Below are 27,196 nucleotides of genomic sequence, written 5' to 3'. Positions count from 1 at the left end.
TGACCTACCGGTAGCGAGTGGCGCGAAATTTGAATTTCTGTCGGGGACGACGGAGTCTTAGCTATGTATATATCTGACAGGTAAGTTCATTGTATGAAAGTTTTTTTTAAATTCACCATAAATCTTAATATTGTGCTAGACTTCAAATTTGTTTCAAAATGAAGATAAATGACTGAATATTACTAGAATGTAAGAGTTTTAGCTTACAATTGCATTTTTTTACCATTTCGGTCGAGTCAAAGTGACCGAACGTGGTTTTTTTTCTATTTATCATGATTTATATGCAAATATTTCAAAAATGAGAAAAGCTACAACCTTCAATCATTTTTTTTGTATTCTACATGAAATTGCGCACATTTTCATATATAAAACTTTATGTAACGGCTAATTTAAAATGGTGCAAACATTACGACAATCGCACATATGATTTTTTCAGAAGTTACCGTGCGGACGTAAGGAAAAAATTATTTTTTTTTCATAAATTCACCATAAATCAAAATATTGTGCCAGAGACTTCCAATTTGTTGCAAAATGAAGGTAAATGATTGAATATTACTAGACTGTAGGAGTTTTAGCTTACAATTGCGTTTTTTGACCAATTCGGTAGAGTCAAAGTTGACCGAAGGTTGAAATTTTGGCACTTATCGTTATTTATATGAAAATATTTCAAAACTGATAAAAGCTAAAACCATGGGTTGCTTTTAGTTGTATTGTGCATAAAATTGCGCACATTTCCATATATAAAACTTTATGTAACGGCTAATTTAAAATGGTACAAACATTACGACAATCGCACGTATGATTTTTTCGGAAGAGTTACCGTCCGGACGTAAGGAAAATGTTTTTTTCATAAATTCACCATAAATCGAAATATTGTGCTAGAGACTTCCAATTTGTTGCAAAATGAAGGTAAATGATTGAATATTACTAAAATATAAGAGTTTTAGCTTACAATTGCGTTTTTCGACCATTTTGGTAGAGTCAAAATTGACCGAAGGTTGAAATTTTGGCACTTATTGTTATCTATATGAAAATATCTCAAAACTGATAAAAGCTACAATCATGAGTATTTTTTAGTTATATTCTACATGAAATTGCACACATTTTCATATATAATACTTCAGGTAACGGCTAATTTAAAATGGTGCAAAAATTATGTCAAAGTGACAAAATAATTTCTGAGATGTGTCACTGATACTTTTTAGTGCAATAAGAAAGAAATTTGCGCTTGCGCGCCTGCGTAATGATTATAAACAAAACAACACCTTGAACCGTGAACTCCCAGCATCCCCCAAGGCGCGATTCAAAAATTTTCAGCTGGTAGGCCTATAAGTATTTTTCCGCGAATTTTTATAAAAACTTTTCTATGTCGACGTATAATACGTCCAATCGGCACACGACAGACAATTTATCTCGACGTAAAATACGTCCAATAGGCGTTTAAGGGTTAAATATGAAGGGACAAAAGCACTTGAGAAAATAATATTTACAGAAGCTGTTAAAAACAAAATAGAAAAATTAAACAAATACAAATCTCCTATCACGGATGGGATTCATACAAAAGAAATTAAAGTTAAAAGAGAAGATAGTTCCTCACCTATATAAACTCTACACAAAAATGGCAGAACAACGAACGGCACCTAAAGGATGAAAGCTAAGTAATGTGCCTCCAGTTTACACAAAAGGTCCAAGAGAAGAGCCACGATATTATAGACAAATCTGTCTAATGTCAGTCCCTTGTAAGATTTTTGAATCGATAATTGCAACATGGCTTCAGACAAATAGATCGTGCCTAGCAAACCTCTTGGAATTTTTCCATAACATGCTTAGTATTGATAACAGTAGTACAGCAATAGAAATATGTTCTCTACTTAGATTTCAAAAAGGCCTTTGACAAAATTCCACAAAAAAAAACTAATGACGAAAGTCAGAGCTTCAGGAATTGTAGGAGAAACAGCAGACTGGATCGAAGACTTGCTTACTAATAGAAAACAGAGTCTTGATAAACAGTAAAGAATCAGAGTGGGCAGATGTGAGGAGCAGAGTTCCTCAGAGTTCTGTCCTTCACCCCCTCTTGTTTCGTATTTATATTAATGACACAGATGTAGGATTAACTAGCAAGATAGCAAAATTTGCAAACAACACCAAACTAGGTGTAAATGCAGCACATTACAGACATTACATAGTTTAAGAAATTATCTAAAGAAAATAGGAGAGTGGTCAAAAAGATGGCAAATGCCTTTTAACTTGGATATGTGTTAAGTGTTACAAATAAAAACAAACAACCCTCATGTCAACTAAATCCTGCTTGGGAATGACATGTATAGTGTATAACAAGAAGAGGACCTTGGAGTCATTATTACCAAGGACTTAAAATCCACAAAACAGTTCATAAAAGCTGAAAAGTAGGCACAGAAACTAGTGGGATACATAAAGAGGCAGTTCAAATATAGCAACAAGGAAACAGTGCTGCAGCTCTACACAATAGTTCATAAGCAGTACAGTTTTGGTTACCAGCACTAAGAAAGGACATAAATAGACTAGAAGGGGTACAACCATGAGCCACAAAGTTAATTCCATCCATCAGGCAAATAGGTTACCAAAGACGACTAGAGCCTGAAAATGTATGGCTTAGAAATGCAACGATTGTGTGGACAACTAATACAAATATTCACAATACTGAAAGGCATAACAAAAGTAGACAGTAACCTATCTAGGTTAAATGAAAACCGGACAAGAAATAATGGGGGAACTAGAACCAAGGAGATATACCACATCTCATTGTGGGAACTTCTTTACATACAAGATATGTGACACAGAATAAACTGGCACCAGTAGTTGTAAATAGCAACAGTGTGGAAGAGTTCAAAAGAAAGCTAGAATGAACAGTAATACCTGCTCCTAGAGATAAGTGAGCACACGATGTCTCCTTGGATGGACTAACAAGTCTTTGAGACATCCTAATCCTTGTACCTCCATGTAACTCTCTCTCTCTCTCTCTCTCTCAAGAAATGATACGTCTGCTAATTTGAGTCTCTTTAACCAATTGGTATTAACACACACACTTTTTATACGTGTTCACACTGTTTTAAAAATGTTAGTTCATATAGGTAATACATCTTTGATAAAACAACAAACATAATTTTTTTTGTCAGGTGCTGGTAAAGATAAATACATTAACATTCCTTAGAGATTAAAGAGATATACTCTTTCTCTCTGCACAAGATACTATGTCATAATAGTAACACTCTCTCTGTTTTGGCGTGTATATTTTTAAAGGTACTACTGTTTAAGATGACTCTGAAATTATATTAATAATATGATTTCAAAGATTGATAGGGTAATAGGATATAATCTAAAGTACTATATTTGATGTAGGGTGTTCTTTAAGGTACACATTTGGTATTTGAACTTTCAAGATAGGCAGTTATAAGCATTTTTAGAGGGTACACATTTGGCATTTGAACTTTCAAGATAGGCAGTTATAAGCATTTTTAGAGTAGATTTCTTCCGATCAGAAAAAATCTTCAGAACTGTGGTCTGAGGAAACAGGTGCTTACTATCAAGTGCTGAGAACAGAAGAGCAGATCTCTGAGAGCCGGTCACTTTTGGTAGTAAAGGAGCGCCAAAGCTCCTCCTTGAGAATACCTAAAGTGAATAGGGATCCGAACTCGAGACAACCATCCGTAATGCCCTTATTAAGGCAATATATAACTCCAAGCAAGTCAGATACTGAGTCCTCCAAGATGGCAGCACACTCCTTAATCTTGTGAGCTAATGCTCCAACAAACCAGTCCTGAAAGCTCATAACTTCTAAAACACAAAACGTTTTTCAGAAAATGATCCAGTTCTGAATTTGAAAACATAATTTTGGCTGAGTTGAAGGCTGACCTCCTGGCGGAGTCAATAAGACCGGGGAAGTCCCCAAGGTAGAGGCAGAAACTCCCAGGGCAAGAAATTCCCATCTCGTATGAACGATGCCTCCTAGTAGACAGCTTAGAAGGAGAAACAAAAGTTGACTTTCCCTTGACCATTCTTCTCCAAGGGCCACAAGTCCATTTTTTTCAAAACCTTCTTGGCTGATATGGAAAAAACCAACTTCGGAAGCTTAGAGGCACCTTTTACCTGGTTATTCATCTGGTACATAGAAGCCGGGGAAGCCAGAGCTGCTGGCGAAATAAAACTAGAGAAATTGGCTAGCAAATATTGAAGCAAAGAATAAGCTGTAGGAGTATCCTTTTCCACTTCCTCTTCTACTTATTATTCTAAAGAGACAGGAGACAAGTTGGAAGGGAGTTGAGCTAGTGCTGGAATTTTCTGAAACAAACCCAAAATACTATCACATTTCTGCTGGATATCCACCATTGAAGGATCAACAGAAGATGAAGTATGAATTCATGAAGAATGTGAAGGCACTGCAGGATTTGCAAGTCCTGGCAACTGAGAAGGAAACATGACACTCACTGAAGGAGGCTGATCTGCCAATGGGAGCTGAGGCACCGATGGGAGCCTGGGCACTAATAGAGATTTGGGTGCCAAAGGGAGCTCTTGCGGTAGTAAGTCCTTCTGCGCCAATGGTTACTCTGTTGATGACGGACGCTCATGAGACGGCTGAACTGAAAAGGGAATATGTGCCGATGGGCGCTTTGAAGTCTCCTGGAGACTAAAAGGCAACAAATGCACAGGCGCCGAAAGACACTCAGATGCATAGCACTTCTTAGGCCTAGAAGAACTTTCAGCAGACACTGGATAAGCTGAAGCTGATACAAGAGCCCCTTCCGAAGCAAATATCAACATATTACTCTGAACCTCTACAGACTCGGTGACCTAATATATCAGTGCCGAGCAAGGAGTAAGAGGGGTATCCAAGCCAACAAATGCTAAGATACTGTCCTCCTTGTAGGAAAACCCACTGGTACCATACTAGATTATTCTAAATCAGATTTTCTAGAGGAAGAATGTCTCCTGGATGAAGGAGGCTTTTCTGGAGCAGAATGCCCTTCCCCAACAGGAACTTCCTAGGAAAAATACTCGGGACTGTCCCACAAACTACACGACAGGCACTGCTCAGTAGGGAGATCACAAGCCTTCTTGGAAGGCACAGGAGAAAGTGAATCCTTCCTCACTCGTCTTTTCAATGGATGAGATTCATCTGCAAAACGCCATTGGCCCCTAAGCAACATTTCCTCAGAGCTAGACACTCGAGGAAATACAAGACACTTATTTAGAGATGCCTTTCAGTGGCACTTTGTCGACACCTGGGATACTACGAGAGGATCGACTGAGGGGGCAACTACCACACTGGCCCCCCTTGGCTACCAGTAAGACTCCTCCCAAGTTTAGTAGGGGAGTATGACAGGGACCTTTGCCTAGGAGAATCAGTGGGACAAGCAGCCACCTCCTCCACACTGAAATAACACTTGCCAGGGTTAGGATCGGGTTGCAAAAGCTTGAGACAAGAGAATTGGTGTAATAGACAGGGAATAAGAAATAGACATCAACTAGCTAAAGACTGCTTACTGCTGGCTCTAACAGTCGCTTTTCTCCTTTTATGTCTATCAAGCTTTTTCATATAAGTCTTTAAAGTCCTCCACACCTTATTCCCCCAATTCTCACATTCAATATAAATTAATTGCGGCGAACAATTCTGATCCATGCAACTAAAGCAAACCGAGTGCAGGTCTTAACAAGCTTTGATTAGCTTATGCTTTGGGTACTAGAATCAGACATGCCAGCCACAACTGTAAGCAAAGCCTGAGCCTATGTTGAGACAAAAGCAAAACAAAATCAAAATACTGGATTCCTGATAATAGCTAGTCAATGCCAAAATGGCTACCAAAGGTAAGAGTACTTCACCAAATCCCTGAGACATTGATTGAGAAGATTCTACCAGATTCAAATCCCGCAGCTGCTGTTAACCAATGTTACGGTTATCAACAGCAGAAAACAACTGTCTTGTTTACTGGGTTAGTTGCGCTCTTTCCTAATGGTGGTGAGGTAGTCGCCTAACCATAACAAAATGGCCCTAATGCAAATTTCAAATTCTAGTTGCTGTGGATAGTGAAACTAGCTATGCTATCACATGGTAAGTTGCATACATAAAACAACCAAGCTCTCTGCTGAAGCTGTTCCTCTCTCACCCTGAAAGTGGGTGGGAGTCAAGTCACCAACACCAACAATAGTGCTACCACAAATTTCAAACCTTTTAAGCTGCAGGCAAGTGAAACTGTGAGCAATGCAATTACTTGGTAAGTTACATATATAAAATTAAATATTTAGAGAGTGTAAGGCATTAAATTTTGTTGGGCAGTATTTAGAAAGAAAAAATCAAAAGCCAAAAGTGACATTTATCAAAGATATTCATTACATACCTTGATCCAATCGTTTTAATATTTCTTTGTCTCTATGCTTCCCTCGTGATCGTAGTGAACGGCTTGGTTGGGTTAGAACAGCTGGTGTCTCCTGAGGATCCAGTACCAGGAGATCACGTCTGAGTGCTGTTTTTGGTGTAACCTCTTCCAGCTGCTTTTGAAAGGAATCCATTATCTGTAGATGAGAAACCAACATTCAGATTAAAAAAACTACTAACATAATTTAATTATAACTCTTAACAACCCCCGCGTTAAAAATTACATAAATAATATCAATGATATGTCAATAATGCATCACCATTAGAATAATAATGTACTGCTAAATAATTCAAGCACAAACGGTATAGAAGACCGAGTGTAGCATGAAACAATGGAACACGTGGGAGCGAGCTGCCTTGAACAAAGCCGTCCGGGACACTGTCTACAATAACCGAAATAAAATGGTTAAACGGGCCCTTGCCCGGCTATAACTGACATAAAACATTATTAGCAGTACTTAACTTGGATGCAGATGAGTCTTGACGTTGCATGGTGAAAGAATATAAATCCAGAGCGAGCACAACAGAGCAAAAAAAACGCGTGCGGTCTGGATCGTGCTAACGAAAAGGAATGACGTCAGAGGCGTTAGCAGTAACGGTATCGGGGAGTGGGCCTTAGGTCGGCTCCTCTCTAGTAGAGGGATTTTGAAGGAGGATGAATTTAAATGGCAAAGGACCCCTGGTAGTGGTTTCACTCGCCCCAGAAACCATACCGACACCATTAAATAAGGTGAGCGAACTAGAATATTCTGGCATTTCCATATTAGCTTTATTCTCTGGTATGTTAGCAATAATTTACCTTAGAAATGTGTGCTAAAGGGACATTTCACGTAGCGACACGGGCTGAGCCCAGAAATACAGTATACATAGTACGTATACACTTTTGTGAGTTATGCCACATGCCTAGTTGTGCCCTTGTTTCAGATCAAGAGATGCTGGTCCAATAATGCTCACTTTGCAGCTGATGCTCATCAAAGTCAGCTCAATGTGTGAGAAGTTGAATGCTCACTGACTGAATAATTTCTGTGGGGTTGGAAAAGTAATGATGATGCTGATTCTGCCTCAGTCTTGTATGACACAAAATGACAGAAAATGGGAAAAGTTCATAGAACACTTCTCATAATAGTGAGCAGACACATGATGGTAGTAGGTCCTTGACTTACAGTGGGGGATCTGTTCCAGCGCTGCGAGGTAAGTTGATTTCTGCTTAAAATCTGTGTTTTACCACTGTTGGTGCCATAACTTGATCTGCGTTTTGCCATTATTGGCGCCGTAACTTGATCTGTGTTTTGCCATTATTGGCACTATACTTGATGTTGCATCAAGCTGAAGTGCCATGAGCCATTAATTTGATGCCTATACTTGCTGTTAGCACTGTAACTTGATGCAACATCAAGTTCTGGCACCGTAAAAAGCTGTTGATGACGCTGAATGAGCGCTGTAATATCGAATTCTCCATAAGTTGGAGAGGCACTGTATATAAGGGTCAGTAGTGAGGAGATTCTGAAAAGGTGTGTCAACAGAATTCAAGATTTACAGCTGGAGTACGCACAGTATTAAAAATGACTTCATAATAAAATAAAGTTTCACATATACTTACCAAACAATTACATAATCCGAGCCCTCCCTCCTTCCCCAGAGATGGACATTGTGGCTCAACGAATTTTTGGTAGTTTGCCCAGCAGTACCAGGTGTTCCCAAAAGTGGGCGGGTCCTGTTCACCTACAATGATGCCGAAAGGGGCAGGTCCTGTTCACCTACAATGATGACAGCAGCATCGCTGCCGCCAAAGTTTGAATTTTCGACTGCCAGTAAGGAGCTTACAATTATTCATTGTTTGGTAAGTACTATATGTGAAACTTTATTAAAACGATATTTTTATATTAAAATAGTTTCAAATATGTATACTTACCAAATAATTACATAACTGTGAGCTTCCTTACCTCGCAGTCGAAAAATGATATTTTTATAATAAAATGAAGTACTATTTATGATAAAACAAAGTTTTATGAATACTTACCTGGCAGTTATATATATATAGCTATAGAGACTATAGCTATATATATATAACTGCCAGGTAAGTCCTATTCATAAAAATAAGGTTTCACATATACTTACCAAACAATTACATAGCTGTAAGCTTTCTTACCTGGCAGTCGAAAAATTCAAATTTCCTGGCGGCGGTGGCCCTACCATCGTTCGTGTTGGTGATACAGGACCCGCACACTTTTGGGAATACCCGGTACTGCCGAGCTAACTACCAGCAATTCGTTGAGCCACAACATCCATCTTTGGGGAGGAGAGAGCGCTCTGATTATGTAATTGGTTGCTAAGTTTATGTGAAACCTTATTTTATTATAAAAATATAATTTTCACCAAAGTAACTGACCAAACATAGCTGAATCCATATTACCCGGAGGGTGTGTATATGGACAGTTTTATGAAAAGACAACAATCATGTGCTCACATTATATAATGTTTGCAGTACCTTACCTTGTGAGAGAGCAGCTGCAGGTAGATTCTACCTCTGGTCGGCACTCTCATCACCTGTAGGAGACGTGGTAGTAATGGCCAGGATCGTCCCTACTAGTAATGAATTTTTTGTAACAGAGGTTCACTGATGGTTGACAAAAAATAATAAACAAAGTTTGCCCTTGCCTTGGGCAAAGACCAAATACATAAACAAAAAACCATCACCTACACTAAAAAACCATTATCATACCCTTAACCATAAATAAAACTGGAGGGCACTTCTGGGTACACGTACCCCCAGTCTTCCCAAAAAACTCAACAACCTCAATTACAAGGCGAGGAGATAGTAGAGGGAAAAGACGGTTCCCCCTATACTTCCTCTCCCAACACCATTCCTGCTACCGACAAAGGCCCCAATCTAGAACAATTTTCAAAAGTAGTTTCTAAATTCTTCAACAAATGCAATGCAAACACCGATTTCGACCTCCAGAACGTCATTTGCAGAAAGGAGGAAAGTGACATATGTCTGAAAGCTAAGGACATCACTACTGGACGAATCTCGTGTGTCTTCACTTTCAGCACACAGAGAGATTGATCTTGAATCTAGGCATGCGCTTCAAGAATTAAACTCAAGAAGAATGCAATTGTGTTCTTCGAAAGTGGATGGGAAGGGTCTCTCACTGAACACCACAGTCGCTTCGAGTCTCCTCTTAATGTTTCTGTCCTAATCAGGTAGTGTCTGATGGCTTTGACCGGACATAACGTACATTCATCGTCTTCTGCTCCCACTATGTCCGTTAAGCTATTGATAATGAAAGAAGGAGACCAAGGATTTGAAGGATTCTCGTTCTTGGCAAGAAATTCTCTTACATACGAGCATACTGCATTACTCTTGGCGAAACCTACTTCCTTAATGATCACCTGCAACTCGCCTACTATGCCAGCTGTGGCTAAAGCGACTAGAAACAGTGTCTTCCTCATTACATCTCTTAAAGATGAGGAATTCAAAGGCTCAAACTGGGGAATAGAAAGCCAACTTAATACTACATCCAAATTCCAGTCCAACTTGTTGGACTTGCACACTTTAAGAGGAACTAAAGGGTCTAATCAGGTAGCTGATATCTTGATCGTTTGATATGTCGAGGCCTCTATGCTTAAAAACTGATGAAAGCATGGATCTATATTTTTTAATAGTCGAAGTGGACAATTTCCTCGACTCCCTCAGATATAACAGTAACTCCGCGATTTCTGTTGTAGTCATTTTAGAAGAAGAGATATTATGTCGTTTGCACCACAGCTTAAAGGCTCTCCACTTCGACTGGTAGAGCTTGGCAGAAGAGCTTCTCCTACAGCTCGCAATAGCTTCTGACGCTCTTCATGAAAAACCTTTAGCTCTGGCAAGGTTCCTGACGGTCCAAATCCTGTCAGGGCCAGAGCGGATAATCCTTGGTGATACTAGTCGAAGTGGGGTTGTTTTGAGAAGAAATGGACTTTGTGGCAGAAGCCTGGGGAAGTCCACTAGCAGCCTGAGAAGGTCCAGGAACCATTCTTTCCTGGGCCAGAATGGGGTAACTAGAGTCATCGTCACACTCTGGTGTGATTGAAGCTTGTCTAGTCTAGCAGCATTGTATTTGTTCTCCATGCTAGCGGTTCTGGAACTTGAGAACAGAAAATTGGGAGCCGACTGTTCTTTAAGGTGGCGAACAGATCTATTGTTGGCTTTCCCCACAGCATCCAAAGATCTTGACAAACTCTCTTGTTCATAGTCCATTCTGTCGACAGTTCCTGATTCAAGCGACTCAGTTCATCTGCTAAAACGTTTATTTTCCCTTGAACGAATCTTGGAAACAGAGAGATCCTCTGCTCGTTCGTCCCCCCTTGCTAGCCTTCCAGCAACTAGAGGGGCGAACGCTTGTAGTCCTAAAAAGATTGCCTTCAATTCTTTCACATTTATGTGAAGGGTTCCCTCTCATTCTGGCCAAAGACCCGAGACCATCCTGTCTCCTAGAAGGGCTCCCCATCCCTTGTCCGACACACATGAGAAGAACTCTAGGTCGGAGTTCGACACGACTAGGGACAGTCCTTCTTGTAGTCTCTCCTCCGATCACCACCAGCAAAGATCCGACTTGATTTCTTCAGTCAAGGGAAATACTAGAAAGTCCGGTTGCGTCTTCTGAGAGAGACCAATTCGCTTTCAGGAAGAACTAAGCGGGCCTCATGTGTAGACGGCCTAACGTAACAAAAGCCTCCACTGAAGCAAGGGTCCTGAGGAAGCTCATCCACTCTCAGGCAAGTTCCTCGCTGCCAATCCGGTGGTCCGAAGTTTGATTCCCGGCTCTGCCAATGCGGAATCAGAGGAAATTATTTCTGGTGATAGAAATTCCTTTCTCGATATAGTGTGGTTCGGATCCCACAATAAGCTGTAGGTCCCGTTGCTAGGTGACTAATTGGTTCCTAGCCACGTAAAAATGATATTGTTAAGATACAATAAAGTTTTGTACATACTTACCTGGCAGATATATACTTAGCTATAGACTCGGTCGTCCTGACAGAATTTCAAAACTCGCGGCACACGCGACAGGTAGGTCAGGTGATCCACCATTCCCGCCGCTGGGTGGTGGGATCCGGAACCATTCCTGTGTTCTAAGCCAGATTTTCTCTTCCACCTGTCTCCTGAGGGGAGGTTGGGTGGGCCATTTATTGTATATATCTGCCAGGTAAGATTGTACAAAACTTTATTGTATCTTAACAATATCATTTTTGTACATGAAAACTTACCCAGCAGATATATACTTAGCTGATTGGCACCCTTGGTGGAGGGTAAGAGACAGCTAAACATAACTATAATAAATATATTAAAAAACAGGGAAAAAACAACATATGTTTTCGGATATAAAATCCATGGTTCTTACCTGATTGGGCGGAAGACTTCATGATTACTGTCTATGAGTCTGCCTGCCTCAAGAGTTCCAGCGAGGTATGGACCTATGACTGAACCACTCTTTTGGATCGTGTCAATAGGGGCTAGCCCGCTTATGCGACAGAGCCTAATCTGGATCGTACCAATGGGGGCTGACCCACTTACATGGTAGAGCCTTTACCTTTGTCATATCAATGGGGACTAGCCCTCTAACATGACAGAGTTTTAGGTTTCTCTAAGTAAAACACAAGGAGCACTGAAGCCAATCCCAATCACCTGACCATATTAGTAATGTTATAACCTATGAATTGCAAGAGAAGGATTAGCCTCAGCTCCTTCTCCCAGCACTGAATCCGCAGAAACGTAAGCTCCCAGAGCGAAGCACTTTTCATAAGTAATTTTCACATCTCTTAAATAATTGGAGGCGAAAACAGAGTTGCATCTCCAATATGTTGACTCTATAAGAGCCTGAAGAGAACAAGTTTTGTGAAAGGCCATTGACGTAGCTATGGCTCTCACTTCATGTGCTCTTACTCTGAGAATCTTGAGGTGCTCTTGACTGCATGCAAGGTGAGCCTCTTTTATCACATCCTTTATGAAGAACGTTAGGGCGTTCTTCGAAATAGGTCTCTTAGGATCTTTAACAGAGCACCAGAGACTTTCTTCTGTACCTCCTAATAAGCCTTTTTGTTTCAGGTAGAACTTGAGGGCCCTGACAGGACACAAAGTCCTCTCCAGTTCTTTTCCCGTTAGGGAAGAAAGTCCTTTTACCTCGAAGTTTCTAGGCCATGGTTTTGAAGGATTTTCGTTCTTTGCTAAGAAGAGTGGTTTAAAGGAGCAAAACGCTGAATCCTTTCTAAAACCTACTCTTCCTTCCAAAGCCTGTAGCTCACTAACTCTCTTAGCTGTTGCTAGTGCGAAGAGAAATAAAGACTTCCTCGTTAAGTCTTTAAATGATGCTGCATGAGACGGTACAAACTTTCCTGACATTAGGAACTTAAGGACTACATCCAAGTTCCAGCTAGGCCTTCTAATCCTCTGGTCTTTCGTGGTTTCAAAAGACCTTATAAGGTCATGAAGATCTTTATTATTAGTTAGATCTAGGCCTCTATGCCTAAAAACAGAGGCTAGCATGCTTCTGTAACCTTTCACTGTTGACACTGCTAGGTTACAATTCTTCTTCAAATAGAGAAGAAAATCAGCGATGTTAGCTACAGAGGTACTGGAAGAGGATATTTTCTTAGTCTTACACCATCTTCTAAACATCTCCCACTTCGACTGATACACTTTAGAGGTGGAATCTCTCCTGGCTCTTGCGATAGCCTTCGCAACTTCGCGCGAAAAGCCTCTTGCTCTGACGAGTCCTTCGATAGTCTGAAGGCAGTCAGACTTAGCGCGGGAAGGTTCTTGTGAAATCTATCGAAGTGGGGCTGTTTGAGAAGATCGCTCCTTAGTGGAAGCGCTCTGGGAAAATCCACTATCCACTCCAGTACCTCTGTGAACCAATCTAGAGCTGGCCAGAAGAGAGCGATTAGAGTCATTCTTGTTCCCTCTGAGCAGGCGAACTTCCTTAACACTTCCCCTACTATCTTGAAAGGGGGAAGGGCGTAAGTGTCTAAACCTGTCCAGTCTAGCAGAAAGCTGTCTATGGCTACTGCTTGAGGATCCGAGATTGGGGAGCAATAATTTTCTAGCCTGTAGTTCTTGTTGGTACCGAACAGGTCTACGTTCGGTCTCCCCCACAATTGCCACAGTTGTTGGCAGACTTGAAGATTGAGGGTCCATTCCGTGGGTAGGATTTGGTCTTTTCTGATTAAAAGATCCGCAAGGACGTTTCTCTCTCCCTGCACAAACCTTGTGAGGAGAGAGATTTTCCTTTCTTGAGCCCATATCAGCAGATCCTTCGCTGACTCGTACAGGGAGAAGGAATGCGTCCCCCCCTGTTTGTTTATATATGCTAGGGCTGTTGTATTGTCCGAGTGAACTTGAATCACGAGACCTGAAACCTGCTCCTCGAAATGAATGAGAGCCAGATGAATGGCTGTTAATTCTTTCTTGTTTATGTGCCAGGACACCTGTTCTCCTTCCCAGGTGCCTGACACTTCTCTCGAACCTAATGTTGCTCCCCATCGCGAATCTGAAACGTCTGCAAATAACGCTAGGCACGGGTTCTTTAAGTGAAGCGAGATCCCCTTGCTTAGCTTCTGTGGATCTAACCACCAGAGGAGATTCTCCTTGATTTTCTTCGATATTGGAAAAGTCTCCTAGTTCTTGAGACTTCCAATCCCATCTCTCCTTCAGGTAAAATTGAAGGGGTCTGAGGTGTAGCCTTCCTAAAGAAACGAACTGTTCTATCGAGGAGAGGGTCCCCAGTAGACTCATCCACTCCCTAGCAGAACAATGTTCTTTCTTTAGGAAGACTGTCACCTTTTCCAAGCAGCGTTCTCTCCTTTCTTGAGAAGGAGACGCTAGAAAATCCCGAGAATCCATCTGAATCCCTAGATAGACATGCTTTTGCTGGGAGTCAGCATGGATTTCTCGAGATTGACTAAAAGTCCCAGGGACTTTGTCAAGTTTAGAGTTACATAAAGGTCCTCCAGACATTGCTTCCTCGATTGGGCTCTTATTAGCCAACTGTCTAAATATAGTGAGATCCTGATCCCTTCCAGATGCAGCCAATGAGCTACGTTCTTCATGATGTCCGTGAAGACTTGAGGGGCTGTTGAAAGTCCGAAGCACAACGCTCGGAACTGAAAGACTTTTCCTTGAAACATGAATCTCAGGTATTTCCGAGATGCCGGATGAATTGGCACATGGAAATATGCATCCTGAAGGTCCGAAGGTCCAGGGACACCATCCAGTCCCCTGGACGAAGCGCAGACAGAACAGAGGAAGACGCCTCCATCGAGAATTTCTTCTTCACAACGAAGAAATTCAGAGCACTGATGTCTAGCACCGGTCTCCAACCCACCGATGCTTTCGGTACCAGGAACAACCGATTGTAAAATCCTGGAGACTGGAGATCTTGTACTATTTCTACCGCTTCCTTCAAAATCATCTGTTCCACTGCCTGCCGAATCGCTAGCCTTCGGACCGGATCTGAGTATCTTGCAATCAACTCCCTTGGAGTTGTAGTCAAGGGAGGATTTTCCCTGAAGGGGATTAAATATCCTTTTCTTAGGATAGAGAGGGACCATGAGTCCGCTCCCTTCTGCGCCCAGACTTCGGCAAAATGGAGAAGTCTGGCGCCTACTTTTGTCTGGAGGACTCTCTGTTCATCTAGACTTCCCGAAGGACCTTCTAGATGCTCTACTCCTTCGCTCTGGCCTGCGACCTCTAGTAGGGGCTCTAGAAGTGGAGGCTCCTCGAAAGGGCTGCACGAAAGAGGGCTTCTCTTTCTTCTCAATAGGTACGGCAGGCCTGAACTTCTTAGCCGAATGCGTGAGGAGATCTTTGGTTGCCTTCTCTGTTAAGGATTTAGCTACCTCCTTAACCGTTTCCTGCGGGAAAAGATGCGAGGAAAGGGGGGCGAATAAAAGAGAGGATCTCTGTAGAGGAGATACCGCTCTCGCGAGGAAAGAACTAAAGACCGATCTTTTCTTCAGTACGCCTGTTCCAAACAGAGAGGCAATTTCCACTGAGCCGTCCATAACCGCTCTATCTAGGCATGCCAAAACACTAGAGAGCTCTTCCATAGAGACAAAATCCGCGTCCTGGGCTCTCTTCGCTAAAGCCCCCAAGGCCCAGTCCATAAAGTTAAAGACTTCTAAAGTCTTGAAAAGGCCCTTGAGGAGATGGTCAAGCTCACACATGCCCCAAGTTGCCTTCGCAGAAAGAAGAGACCGTCTCCTGGAGGCGTCTACCAATGAGGCAAAATCAGCGTCCGCTGACGACGGGAGACCCAATCCCATGGGCTCTGGTCTCATACCACCTTCCAGGCTTCCCTGTTAATTTGGAAGGAGGGCAGGAAAAAACTGTTTTACCAGCTTCCCTCTTTGATTGTAGCCATTCTGCAAAGTTTTTCAAAGCCTTTTTCATGCATAATGCAAGGCGCATCTTAACAAAAGATGAGGACTTATGTGCTCTAGTGCTGGACATAAGCGATCCCGGTGAGGGAGGATCAGCAGGATGAAGGGAGTCTCCAAACTCCTTGAGTAGCAGTAACGAGAGCCTCTTGTAGTCCGAGACTGCTACATCTACAGGTTTATCTTCATCCGAGACTTCTTCCAAAGGTCCAACTGAAGGAGAACGTTTGGAAGGGATAGGGCTCTTCCCAGGAGAAGTACTCCTTTCCCGCGAAGGGGTGCGCTGATTTCGAGACAAATACTTGTTCGAAGTAGAAGGAGGAGAATAATTCCTAGTCAAAAAGGAACTATGAGGATCCTGGAAGTTGCGAAGTTCCCTGCGCTTAACAGGCTCTTGGTGCCTGCTCTTCTGATGCTCCCTGACTGACTCCTGGCGCCTTGACTCCTGGCGCCTGAGAGGCTCCTGACGCCCTGAATCCTGGCGCCTGCGAGGCTCCTGGCGTCCTGACTCCTGGCGCCTAACTGACTCCTGGCGCCCTGAATCCTGGCGCTTGAGAGGCTCCTGGAGCCTTACTGACTCGTGACGTCTGACTGATTCCTTGCGCCTGACTGACTCCTGTCGTCTGCTCGACTCCTGGCGATCCGCAGAATCATAGTGCCTGAACCACTCCTGGCGCTTGTTCGCCTCCTGACGCTCCGAAGGCTCCTGGCGCTTGAACTGATCTCGGCTCTCTTCCGGCTCCTTGAGCCTGAAACGATCGTGACTCCTACTAGATTCCAGACGTCTTCTAGGGGAGCGGCTACGCACTTCCTGAACTACTGGGGAGCGATGAAGTGAGGGGCTTATGTTAGGCTCCAAAACCCTGTCTTGAGAAGGACGCCTATTCCGATGAGAAGAGCGCCTATAGGGCGAAGGGCATCGCTTATCAGGCGAAAAGCTCCTGTCAAAGGAGTCTCTGGAATCTGGAGAGAAGCGTCTTGGTGAGTATGAGAGCTCCCTCCTAGCAGAAGAGGGGCGCTTAGTGGAACTCTTGACAGGTAGAGAAACGTCTTTCCTTCTTGTCGATTCCCTGGTAAAAGAGCCTACCAGAGAGGATGACTGTTCCTGAAGGCAGATCAGGAACTTCTTAGTGGGGTCCTGAAGAGAGGGCTCCTCTTGCCTCGACTTCTTATGATCTGAAGGCCAATCCTCAGGAAAACGCTCTGGGCTCGAATCCGCAGCGTCTCCTTTTGGCGCCTTCCAGGCTCTCTTCAAAGGGCGCGATTGAGAGGCTGAACTCCATCCACGTCTAGGAGAGGATGAATCCGATGCCGAAAAACACTCCCTTAGGATGCCCTTCCTGCAGCTATCCAAGGCAGCCTGGGACGCTACATCAGGATCTGCCGAAGGGACGCCTGACCGTTGGGGATGTTCCACATCCTCCCTGCGGCTTTCGACATTCCTCCTCCCCCCCCTGTCCTGGGAGTTTGAAAGAGGTCTAGGCCTAGGAGCAATGTGGAACCGGTCAGACGCCCCCTCCACTTCACTGGGGACACTGCACATATCACTGTCAACACTCTTACCTTCATCCAAAGCTCGTAACTGAGCTTGCAGCTTTTTGATCGAAGCTTTTACATTTTCCCTTTCAGAGGAACAATCCTTGGATTCAATACAGGGAGAAGAAGCTGCGGCTAAGGGAGAAATGATATTGTTATGATACAATAAAGTTTCATACATACTTACCTGGCAGATATATACTTAGCTATCGACTCCGTCGTCCCCGACAGAAATTCAAATTTCGCGGCACTCGCTACAGGTAGGTCAGGTGATCTACCGCCCCGCTCTGGGTGGCAGGACTAGGAACCATTCCCGTTTTCTATCAGATTTTCTCTTCCACCTGTCTCCTGCGGGGAGGCTGGGTGGGTCATCAATCGTATATATCTGCCAGGTATGTATGAAACTTTATTGTATCATAACAATATCAGCTAAGTATATATCTGACTTACCTGTCAGATATATACTTAGCTGATTGACACCCTTTGGTGGAGGGCAAGAGACAGCTAACTACTGAATAGACAGGTAAACAACATATGTTGTAGGTATTTATAGACCTTGGTCCCTACCTTATTAGGTGGAAGACTTCGTGGCTACTGCCTAGGAGTCTGCTTCACCTCAAGAGCCTTAGCGAGATAGTGATCTGCGGCCAAGAGTTCTTGTGGGTCTGTCGATGGGGTCTTGTCCACTTACTCGGCAGAGCCTAACTGACATTTGTCAATGGGTGCTAATCCGCTTATATGACAACACGCCTTCTTTAAGGAGCACACAACCGATCCCGATCACCCAATCCTAACACCTGTGTTAGTTCTAAGATTGCCAAGAGCCATCCCCAAACTCTTAGCAAACAACCAAAAACTTGATAAACACACACACGAAAGTACAAAAAAAAAAATTTTGTACCCCTCTAAAAGTCAGTTACCACTCGGTCTCCTAGTGAAGAGAAGCGAAGGCTGCCTGTGCGACATCTGACACTTCCCTGCACAGGAAACCAAGAACGTATCCGACATGAGGGTTACGTACACTTATTTAAGGATCGGTGCTCGCTCCCGTACCCAGAACCGTCTGTGCTGACACAAACGGACCTAGAGAAAAACATTTCTCATACGTAACGCGCACATCTTTCAAGTAATGAGATGCAAACACTGAGTTGCATCTCCAATAAGTTGCATCCAAAATATTCTTGAGAGACATATTTCTTTGGAACGCAATAGACGTCGCAATTGCCCTTACTTCATGAGCTCTTACTCTTAATAGTTTAAAAGAGTCAGTTCTTATGCGCCTCGGTAATAACGCTTCTTACAAAGAAGGCTAAGGCATTTTTAGACATCGGTCTTTTGGGGTCCTTTACCGAGCACCATAGACCGTGTTGCGAACCCCCCAACTGTTTCTTTCTGTCCAGATAGAATTTAAGCGCTCTGACCGGGCAGAGGGACCTCTCTGCTTCTCTGCCTACCAGACTAGTCAGGCCTTTTACCTCGAAGCTCCTGGGCCAGGGATTCAAGGGATTCTCATTCTTAGCAAGAAAGAGAGTCTGGAACGAACAAATCGCAGAGTCTCCCTTGAAACCAACTTGTGACTCAAGGGCGTGCAGTTTGCTGACTCTTTTCGCCGTAGCGAGAGACAGCAGAAACAGACACTTCCTTGTAATATCTCAAAAGGAAGCAGTGTGAGGTGGTTCGAACCTTTCAGAAGACAGAAATTTCAGGACCACATCCAGATTCCAGCTCGGAACTCTGGGTTCTATTGATTTTGACGTTTCGAAGGAACGAATAAGATCGTGTAAATCCTTATCATTGGCCAAATCTAATCCTCTGTTTCTGAATACAGCCGAAAGCATGCTCCTGTATCCCTTAATAGTCGATACAGAAAGATGCGATTTTTCCTTCAGGAAAAGAAGGAAATCTGCAATTTCGGTCACAGAGGTATTGGAGGAGGACAGCTTCTTCGACCTACACCAACTTCTGACCACCTCCCACTTCGATTGGTACACTCGCATAGTAGATGATCTGCGGGCTCTGGCAATTGCGCTTGCCGCCTTGCGAGAAAACCCTCTCGCTCTGACAAGTCTTTCGATAGTCGAAAGGCAGTCAGAGCAAGAGCGGGTAGGTTTTGATGGTACCTCTTGAAGTGGGGTTGTTTGAGCAGATCTATCCTGTTTGGAAGGGATCTGGGGAAGTCCACCGTCCACTCCATTACCTCTGTGAACCAAATTCGAGATGGCCAATATGGGGCTATCAGTCATTCTTGTCCCCTTTGAGGCCACGAACTTTCTGACTACTTCCCCCAGTATCTTGAATGGGGGAAAAGCGTACATGTCTAGCCCTGACCAGTTCAGGAGAAAGGCGTCTATTGCATAAGCTCTGGGATCGTCTACTAGAGCGCAAAATGTGTCTATCCTCTTGGAGAGGAACGTGGCGAACAAGTCTATTTGAGGCTTCCCCCAAAGAGACCAAAGACTCTGACACACTTCTGAGTGGAGGGTCCATTCTGTTGGAAGGACCTGGAACCTCCTGCTCAGTCTGTCCGCTCTCACGTTCCTCCCCCCTTGGACAAACCTTGTAAGCAGTTACATTCTTTTGATTTGCCCAAATCAGAAGATCTCTTGCCAGTTCGTATAGGGCGAGAGAGTGAGTTCCTCCTTGTTTTCTCACATAAGCCAGAGCGGTGGTATTGTCGGAGTTTTCTGCACTACTCCGTCTCTGATTATGTGTTCGAAGCTCTTTAGCGCTAGGTGAATTGCTAAGAGCTCCTTGCAATTTATGTGCCATGACACCTGCTCTCCCGACCAGGTGCCTGACACTTCTTTGGATCCTAAGGTTGCGCCCCAACCTGTCTCCGACGCGTCTGAGAAGGGTTCCATACTTCCAGGGACACTCCTCTGTTCTCTTCTAAAGGGGTTAACCACCACCTTAAATGATTCTTTACTTCTGTTGAGATTGGAAAAGTATCTGAGAGCTGTCCTGTCTTCCAATTCCAACTCCTTCTCAGGAAGAACTGTAGAGGACGGAGATGCAGTCTTCCTAAAGGAAAGAACTGTTCCAGCGAGGAAAGGGTCCCAAGAAGGCTCAACCATTCCCTTGCTGAACTGCGCTCCTTCCCTAAGAAGCTGGATACTGTGGTGCAACCTTACTTTATTCTCTCTAGAGAAGGAAATACTCGAAAACCCCGAGAATCCATCCGAATCCCCAGATAAACCATGTTCTGGCTGGGGATCATCTGAGATTTCTCGAGGTTTACGATCAATCCTAATGACTTCGTCAGTTCCAAAGTCGTTGAAAGATCCTCCAAACACTGCTTTTGAGACCTGGCCCTGATGAGCCAGTCGTCCAGGTATAGGGAGACGTTTATCCCCTTCAAATGTAGGTGTCTTGCTACATTTTTCATCAAGTCTGTGAAGACTTGGGGAGCCGTGGACAGGCCGAAACACAGGGCCCTGAACTGATAGATCCTTCCCTCCAACATGAAACGAAGGTACTTCCTCGACGAATGATGAATCGGGATGTGGAAATATGCGTCTTGAAGGTCTAGGGACGCCATCCAATCTCCTTGACGAAGTGCTGCAAGTACTGAAGCAGACGTTTCCATGCTGAACTTTTGTTTTTCCACGAATCTGTTCAGCGCACTTACATCTAGTACTGGTCTCCATCCCCCCCGAAGCTTTCACTACTAGAAACAAGCGATTGTAAAATCCCGGGGAGCTGTGATCCAGTACCAACTCGATTGCTCTTTTGTCCCACATCTGTTCTACCATTTGACGAAGAGTATCCATCAGTACAGGGTCCCTGTATCTGGTGGACAGTTCCCTCGGTGTTGATGTCAGGGGAGGGCTGTCCTTGAATGGGATATAATAACCCTTCTTGATGATCGACATCGACCAAGAGTCGGTTCCTATGTTTGCCCAGGCTTCCGCAAAGACTTGCAACCTGGCTCCTACAGGTGTTTGGAGAATCGTTTCTTCATTTTCCCTTCTTAAAGGGTCAGAAGGAAGATCTTCCTCTTTTTTCTGTTGTCTTCCTTCTGGTAACTGATCTAGCTGGAGAGCCTCCTCGAAAGGGCTGCTGCTGAGCTGGACGAGCCCCTTTCTTTTCCTCATTGGCCACAGGCCTATTCTTCCTTGAAGACTGTCTAAGGAGATCTTGAGTCGTCTTCTCAGTTAGTGAATGTGCAATGTCTCTCACCAACTGAGAAGGGAATAAATGTTCTGAGAGAGGAGCGAACAACAAAGCGGACCTCTGCGAAGGAGAGACGGCCTTAGTGAGGTAAGCACTATAAACCGCCCTCTTCTTTAGCATTCCCGCACCAAAGAGGGAGCAGACCTCCGCCGATCCATCTTGAACAGCTTTATCTATGCATGTCAAGATACTATGCAAGGCTTCGGGGTTTAGATGTTCCGTTTCCTGGGACTTCTTAGCCAAAACCCCAAGGGACCAATCCAGGAAGTTAAATACTTCCAAGGTGTGGAAAAGTCCCTTGAGGAGATGGTCCATCTCCGAAAGACCCCATGTTGCCCTGCCGAGTTCAAGGCGTGTCTCCTCGAGGAGTCTACAAGACTCGAGAAGTCTGATTCGGCCGAAATGGGCAGAGACAATCCCATATTCTCTCCCGTCTCATACCATATGCCTCTTCTACCAGTTAGTTTGGCAGGAGGCATACAAAATACTGTCCTTCCTAACTCCTTTTTCGTCTTGATCCAGGAGTCAAGAGATTGTAGAGCCCCCTTCATGGATATGGCCGGTTTCATTTTCAGGAAGGACGAAGACTTGTGCGATTTCGTGCTCGAAAAAAGCGAGCGCGGAGAAGGAGGAGCAGCTGGAGTCAACGAATCTCCATACTCTTCTAGAAGGAGAGAAGAAAGAACTTTATAATTCGAAAGCCCTTCTTTATTAGTAATCTCGTCTTCCGAAATGTCCTCTAAGTTAAGAGGATCGGAAGGAGAAGGCTTCCTTCTTTCGTCTGTCTCCTCCCTTGACTTCTTCCTCTCCGAAGAAGAAGCACTTCTAACAGGAGAGGGACTAAGAGTTATTCTCTCTCTACGCCTATCCTTAGGAGAGTCTTGGATAGTTTGCGCTTGGCGCCTGGACGACTCCTGGCGGTTGACAGGATCTTCTTGTTAAGAATGTGCCTGGTGCTTAGCAGGACTATCCTGCTCGGAATACTCCTGGTGCCTGGGAGGCGCATCGTACTCGGAATACTCCTGGCACCTGGCAGGTGCATCGCGCTCCGAATAATCCTGGCGCTTGGCAGGCGCATCGCGCTCTGAATACTCCTGGAGCCTGGCAGGCGCATCGCGCTCCGAATACTCCTGGCGCCTGGTAGGCACATTTCGTTTGGCAGGCGCATTGTACCTAGCAGGCGCTTCGCTCCTATCAGGCGCTTCCTCTCCTCTAGTTGGTTCCTGATGCTTGGTTGGCGTTCTGGGCCTCGAATGATCTTGAGAATAATCAGGCTCTTTGCGCCTGCAAGCCTCCTCTCTTCCCGTGATTACTTCGAAATCAACTTCACTATCAGGTGTTCTCTGGCGCCTACTTGGCACCTGGCTTCTGGCTGGCGCCAGGCGCTTGGCAGGAGTTACTTCCTTTTCACCTTCTCGCCTGTCTGATGCTCCGCTCCCCCCAGAGATGGCCGGCTGTGCGACAACTCCCCTGGAAGGCTCGTTACGCCTGACAGGAGATCGGTATCTAGATCTTTTTACAGGAAGCGTATCGTCCTTTCTACGAGCAGGCTCCTTGGAAAGGACTCCTACCAAAGATGCTAGTTGTTCCTACATATTTATCAAAATCTTCCTGGTAAAGGACTCCTCCTCATTCGAAGCAGGAGAGGGAGATCTGGAAGGCACTCGAGGCTCCCTTACCGTCCACGGATCTAACTCCTTCCTAGCCCTCTTTACTACTGAAGGCGCATCTTCTTCAGAGAAGCGCTCGGGGCTAGAGTTGAATTCAGGCTCTTTCCAATTCCTCTTCAGCGGACAGGAAAGCTTCGACTCTTTCCATCCTCTTTTCGGAGAAGGCGAACCTGAAGACGAAAAGCACTCTCGTAGGACACTTTTCCGATATCGGTCCCTAGCAGTCTGAGACGAAACAGATTCTGCCGAAGGGACGCCTGATCGTTGGGGATTCTCCACGACCTCCGTAAGGCTTTCGACTTTCCTTCTCCTCTGGGCCAAGGAGTTTGGAAGCGGTCTAGGCCTGGGAGCGTCGCAGAGACGACCACACTGGGGACACTTATATCACTCGAAAAATCACATTCACTTTGCTTACCTTCCAATGCTGCCATTTTTTCCTACATTTTTTGAAGGGAAGCTCTGAGTTCTGCAATTTCCGAAGCCGAATCAGAGGGGTTAGCAACCTGTGATCGGGCTGATAAAGAATGAGAATAATTATAAGAAGAAGAAGCCACAGAACTAGATAGAAGTTCACGAGATCTACTACGGCTTTTGTAAGCCGCCTTCCTCTCTCTATCTTTCTCTAACTTCTTCAAGTAAGAAGTTAGATTCTTCCATTCTTGAGCACTCAGTCTTTCACACTCATTACATGTGTTCTCAATCGAACACTCAACAACTCTACATCCACGGCATGCAGTGTGAGGATCTACCGAAGCCTTCGGAATCCTCACCTTACAGCCCTCATTCACACACACTCTGAAACTAACACTAGAGTCAGACATATTCAAGAAAAATCCAAAGGCAAGTCCAAAAACAATTCCACGATAGCGAATGCCAAACAACGATCCAAGTACGTCACCAAAAATCAGTCGAAAGATGATCAAAAGCGTTGAAAAAAGAATTCCAGTCAGGAGGTAGTAACAACAATGTTGACACCACCGGCGACAGAGAAAATCTGATAGAAAACGGGAATGGTTCCTAGTCCTGCCACCCAGAGTGGGGCGGTAGATCACCTGACCTACCTGTAGCGAGTGCCGCGAAATTTGAATTTCTGTCGGGGACGACGGAGTCGATAGCTAAGTATATATCTGACAGGTAAGTTGAATGTACGAAAATGTTAGTTACAGGAGATTTATTAACCTCTTGTTCCAGAGAACAAGATCTACTTGAGGATCTAACTGAAGCTTTCCTAATCCTATCTCTCTCAAGCTTTCTTACATAAGAAGATAAGTTCTTCCATTCAAGCTCTGTTAACTTCTCGCATTCACTACAGGTGTTGTTAAATGAACATTCATTACCTCTACATTTAGAGCAAACATTATGAGGGTCTACCGAAGATTTCGGCAGCCTAGTCTTACAATCTTCCATTGTACAAACCCTAAACATAGGTGAAGCCTTTGCGTCAGACATCGTGAAAGAACAATCCTAATCAAAGTCGAAAAACAGTCCACAATAAGTGTATACCAAGCCAGAGAAAACAGAATACGTCACCAATATAACCAATCCAAATTCTCGGCAAACGAGTAGAAATCCAATAATTGGAGGAACGAACAACAGATGTTGTCCGCCCGGCCAACAGAGAAAATCTAGCTTAGAAAATGGGAATGGTTCCAGATCCCACCACCCAGCGGCGGGAATGGTGGATCACCTGACCTACCTGTCGCGTGTGCCGCGAGTTTTGAAATTCTGTCGGGACGACCGAGTCTATAGGTAAGTATATATCTGCTGGGTAAGTTTTCATGTACAAAAATATCTAATCCTTCAGGCCAGCCCTAGGAGAGCTGTTAATCAGCTCAGTAGTCTGGTAAAAATAAGATATAGGTACTTAACTTTTCACTCTTGGGCAGAGCAAGACGGGCGAACAAGAAACAGTTGAACTGTCGAAAGGCAGGATTCGATCCTCTTCGGGGAGAGAAAAGCCAGAAAACCTAGTGTCGAAAATCATCCCTAAATAGAGAATCCTCTGAGTCGGGAGCATTTGAGACTTCTCCGTATTTATCTGAATTCCCAGTTGTTGCGTCAAATAAAGTGTCTTCTCCAAGTCCTTCACAAACTGATGACTGGATCTGGATCTCGGGAGCCAGTCATCTAAGTAAAAAGCTGCATTGATCCCCATCAAATGCAGCCATTTCCCCAGAGGAGCAAGAATTAGTGAATACCTGAGGGACAGTTGATAGTCCGAAGCAGAGGGCTCTGAACTGGAAGACTTTCTTCTTGAAAACGAATCTCAGAAACTTCTTGGAGTCCTAATGTAAGGGGACATGGAAGCATGCATCCTTCATGTCAAGAGACACCATTCAGTCACCCGGTTGGAGGGCTGACATCACCGATCGACTGGTTTCCATTCAAAATTTTGTCTTCAGCATGAAAAGATTTAAAGCACTTACATCCAATACGGGCCTCCACCCCCCCGATGCCTTGGGGACTACAAAATGCCTGTTGTAGATTCCTGGGGAGTTTCTGTCTGATACCTACTCTATGGCTTTCTTGATGATGAGTGCTTCCACTTCTTCGCCAAATGCAGCCATTTCCCCAGAGGAGCAAGAATTAGTGAATACCTGAGGGACAGTTGATAGTCCGAAGCAGAGGGCTCTGAACTGGAAGACTCTCTTCTTGAAAACGAATCTCAGAAACTTCTTGGAGTCCTAATGTAAGGGGACATGGAAGTATGCATCCTTCATGTCAAGAGACACCATTCAGTCACCCGGTTGGAGGGCTGACATCACCGATCGACTGGTTTCCATTCAAAATTTTGTCTTCAGCATGAAAAGATTTAAAGCACTTACATCCAATACGGGCCTCCAGCCCCCCGATGCCTTGGGGACTACAAAATGCCTGTTGTAGATTCCTGGGGAGTTTCTGTCTGATACCTACTCTATGGCTTTCTTGATGATGAGTGCTTCCACTTCTTCGGCTAATGCCAAAGCTCTTGCTGACCCTGTCGAGTACGCTGTCAAGCAGATGGGAGTACTGGACAGCGGTGGATCTTGTACGAAGGGGATCGCATATTCTTCTTGAAGCACCTGCACAACCCAATGCTCTGCTCCTCTCCAACTCCATTCTTCCCAGAAGTAGTGGAGTCTCGTTCCTACGGGTGCATGAAAGACCCCCCACTCACTTGTCTGCTGGTTTAAGGGGAAGTTTTTTGGTGGACTTCGCTGTCACACACAGGTTAAACCTCAGTCTTTGCTGCCACCTCGATTTACCTCCTCGAAAGGGATGTTTTTGGAGATGTGAAGCATTAACTCCCATAGCGGAAGGTTCTTTTGGTCTTCTCGCTGATTAGGACAGAGGTCGTTGGTTGACTTCTTTTCAAGGTCTGACAGCACCTGCTGAATGGTCTCTTCCGGGAACAGGTGAGACTTGCACAAGGGAGAGAACATCAATGCTGACTTCTGGTTTGTGGTCACTCCTCAAGACATAAAAGAGCACCACCGTTCCCTCTTCTTAAGAACTCCCATAGTGAAGAGAGCAGCTAACTCACCTGAACCGTCTTGCACTGCCCTGTCACGCAGGACAAAACATCGAGCCAGTCTGAGGAAATCTCTTCATCCAGGTACTGGCAATCCTCTACCTATTTGGCTAAAGCTGCTCTTGTCCAGTCCAGAAAGCTAAAGAATTCAATCACCTTAAATAAGTTCTTTACCAGGTAATCAAAATTGGACAAAGAGAACAACACTTTAGCAGCCAAAAACACAGCTCTTCTGTGTGAACCCACAAGGCCGGAGAAGTCTCCTTGAGAGGAGGCAGATACTCCCAAGGAAGGAAGGGCTTTCCTAGACATCTGGGAAAGAACCAGTTTCGGTAATCCCGAAGGAGCTGACTTCCTGTCCTTCACGAACATAGAAGGTGGAGAAGACGGCAAAGCAGGCTCAAAGAAGTCAGGGTAAGTCAGCAACAAAAACTTCAATAAGCTCGAGTATGCTGAAGAAGCTTTTGACTCTTGCTCTTG

General features: G+C 44.4%; 1 protein-coding gene across 1 annotated transcript in view; it reads right to left on the bottom strand.

Annotated features, from left to right (window-relative positions):
• Positions 1-6,546, bottom strand: part of LOC135221287 (uncharacterized) — a 60,738-nt gene extending 54,192 nt beyond the window's left edge. The window contains exon 1 of the mRNA XM_064259098.1: positions 6,372-6,546. Coding sequence (XP_064115168.1) covers positions 6,372-6,543 — 172 coding nt within the window. The 5' untranslated portion in view covers positions 6,544-6,546. The remainder of the gene's footprint in view (positions 1-6,371) is intronic.
• Between the last annotated feature and the right edge of the window lie 20,650 nt (positions 6,547-27,196).

This window comes from Macrobrachium nipponense, chromosome 2 (assembly GCF_015104395.2).
Source record: "Macrobrachium nipponense isolate FS-2020 chromosome 2, ASM1510439v2, whole genome shotgun sequence".
Classification (NCBI taxonomy): domain Eukaryota; kingdom Metazoa; phylum Arthropoda; class Malacostraca; order Decapoda; family Palaemonidae; genus Macrobrachium; species Macrobrachium nipponense.
This window is presented reverse-complemented; position numbering and strand designations above follow the sequence as displayed.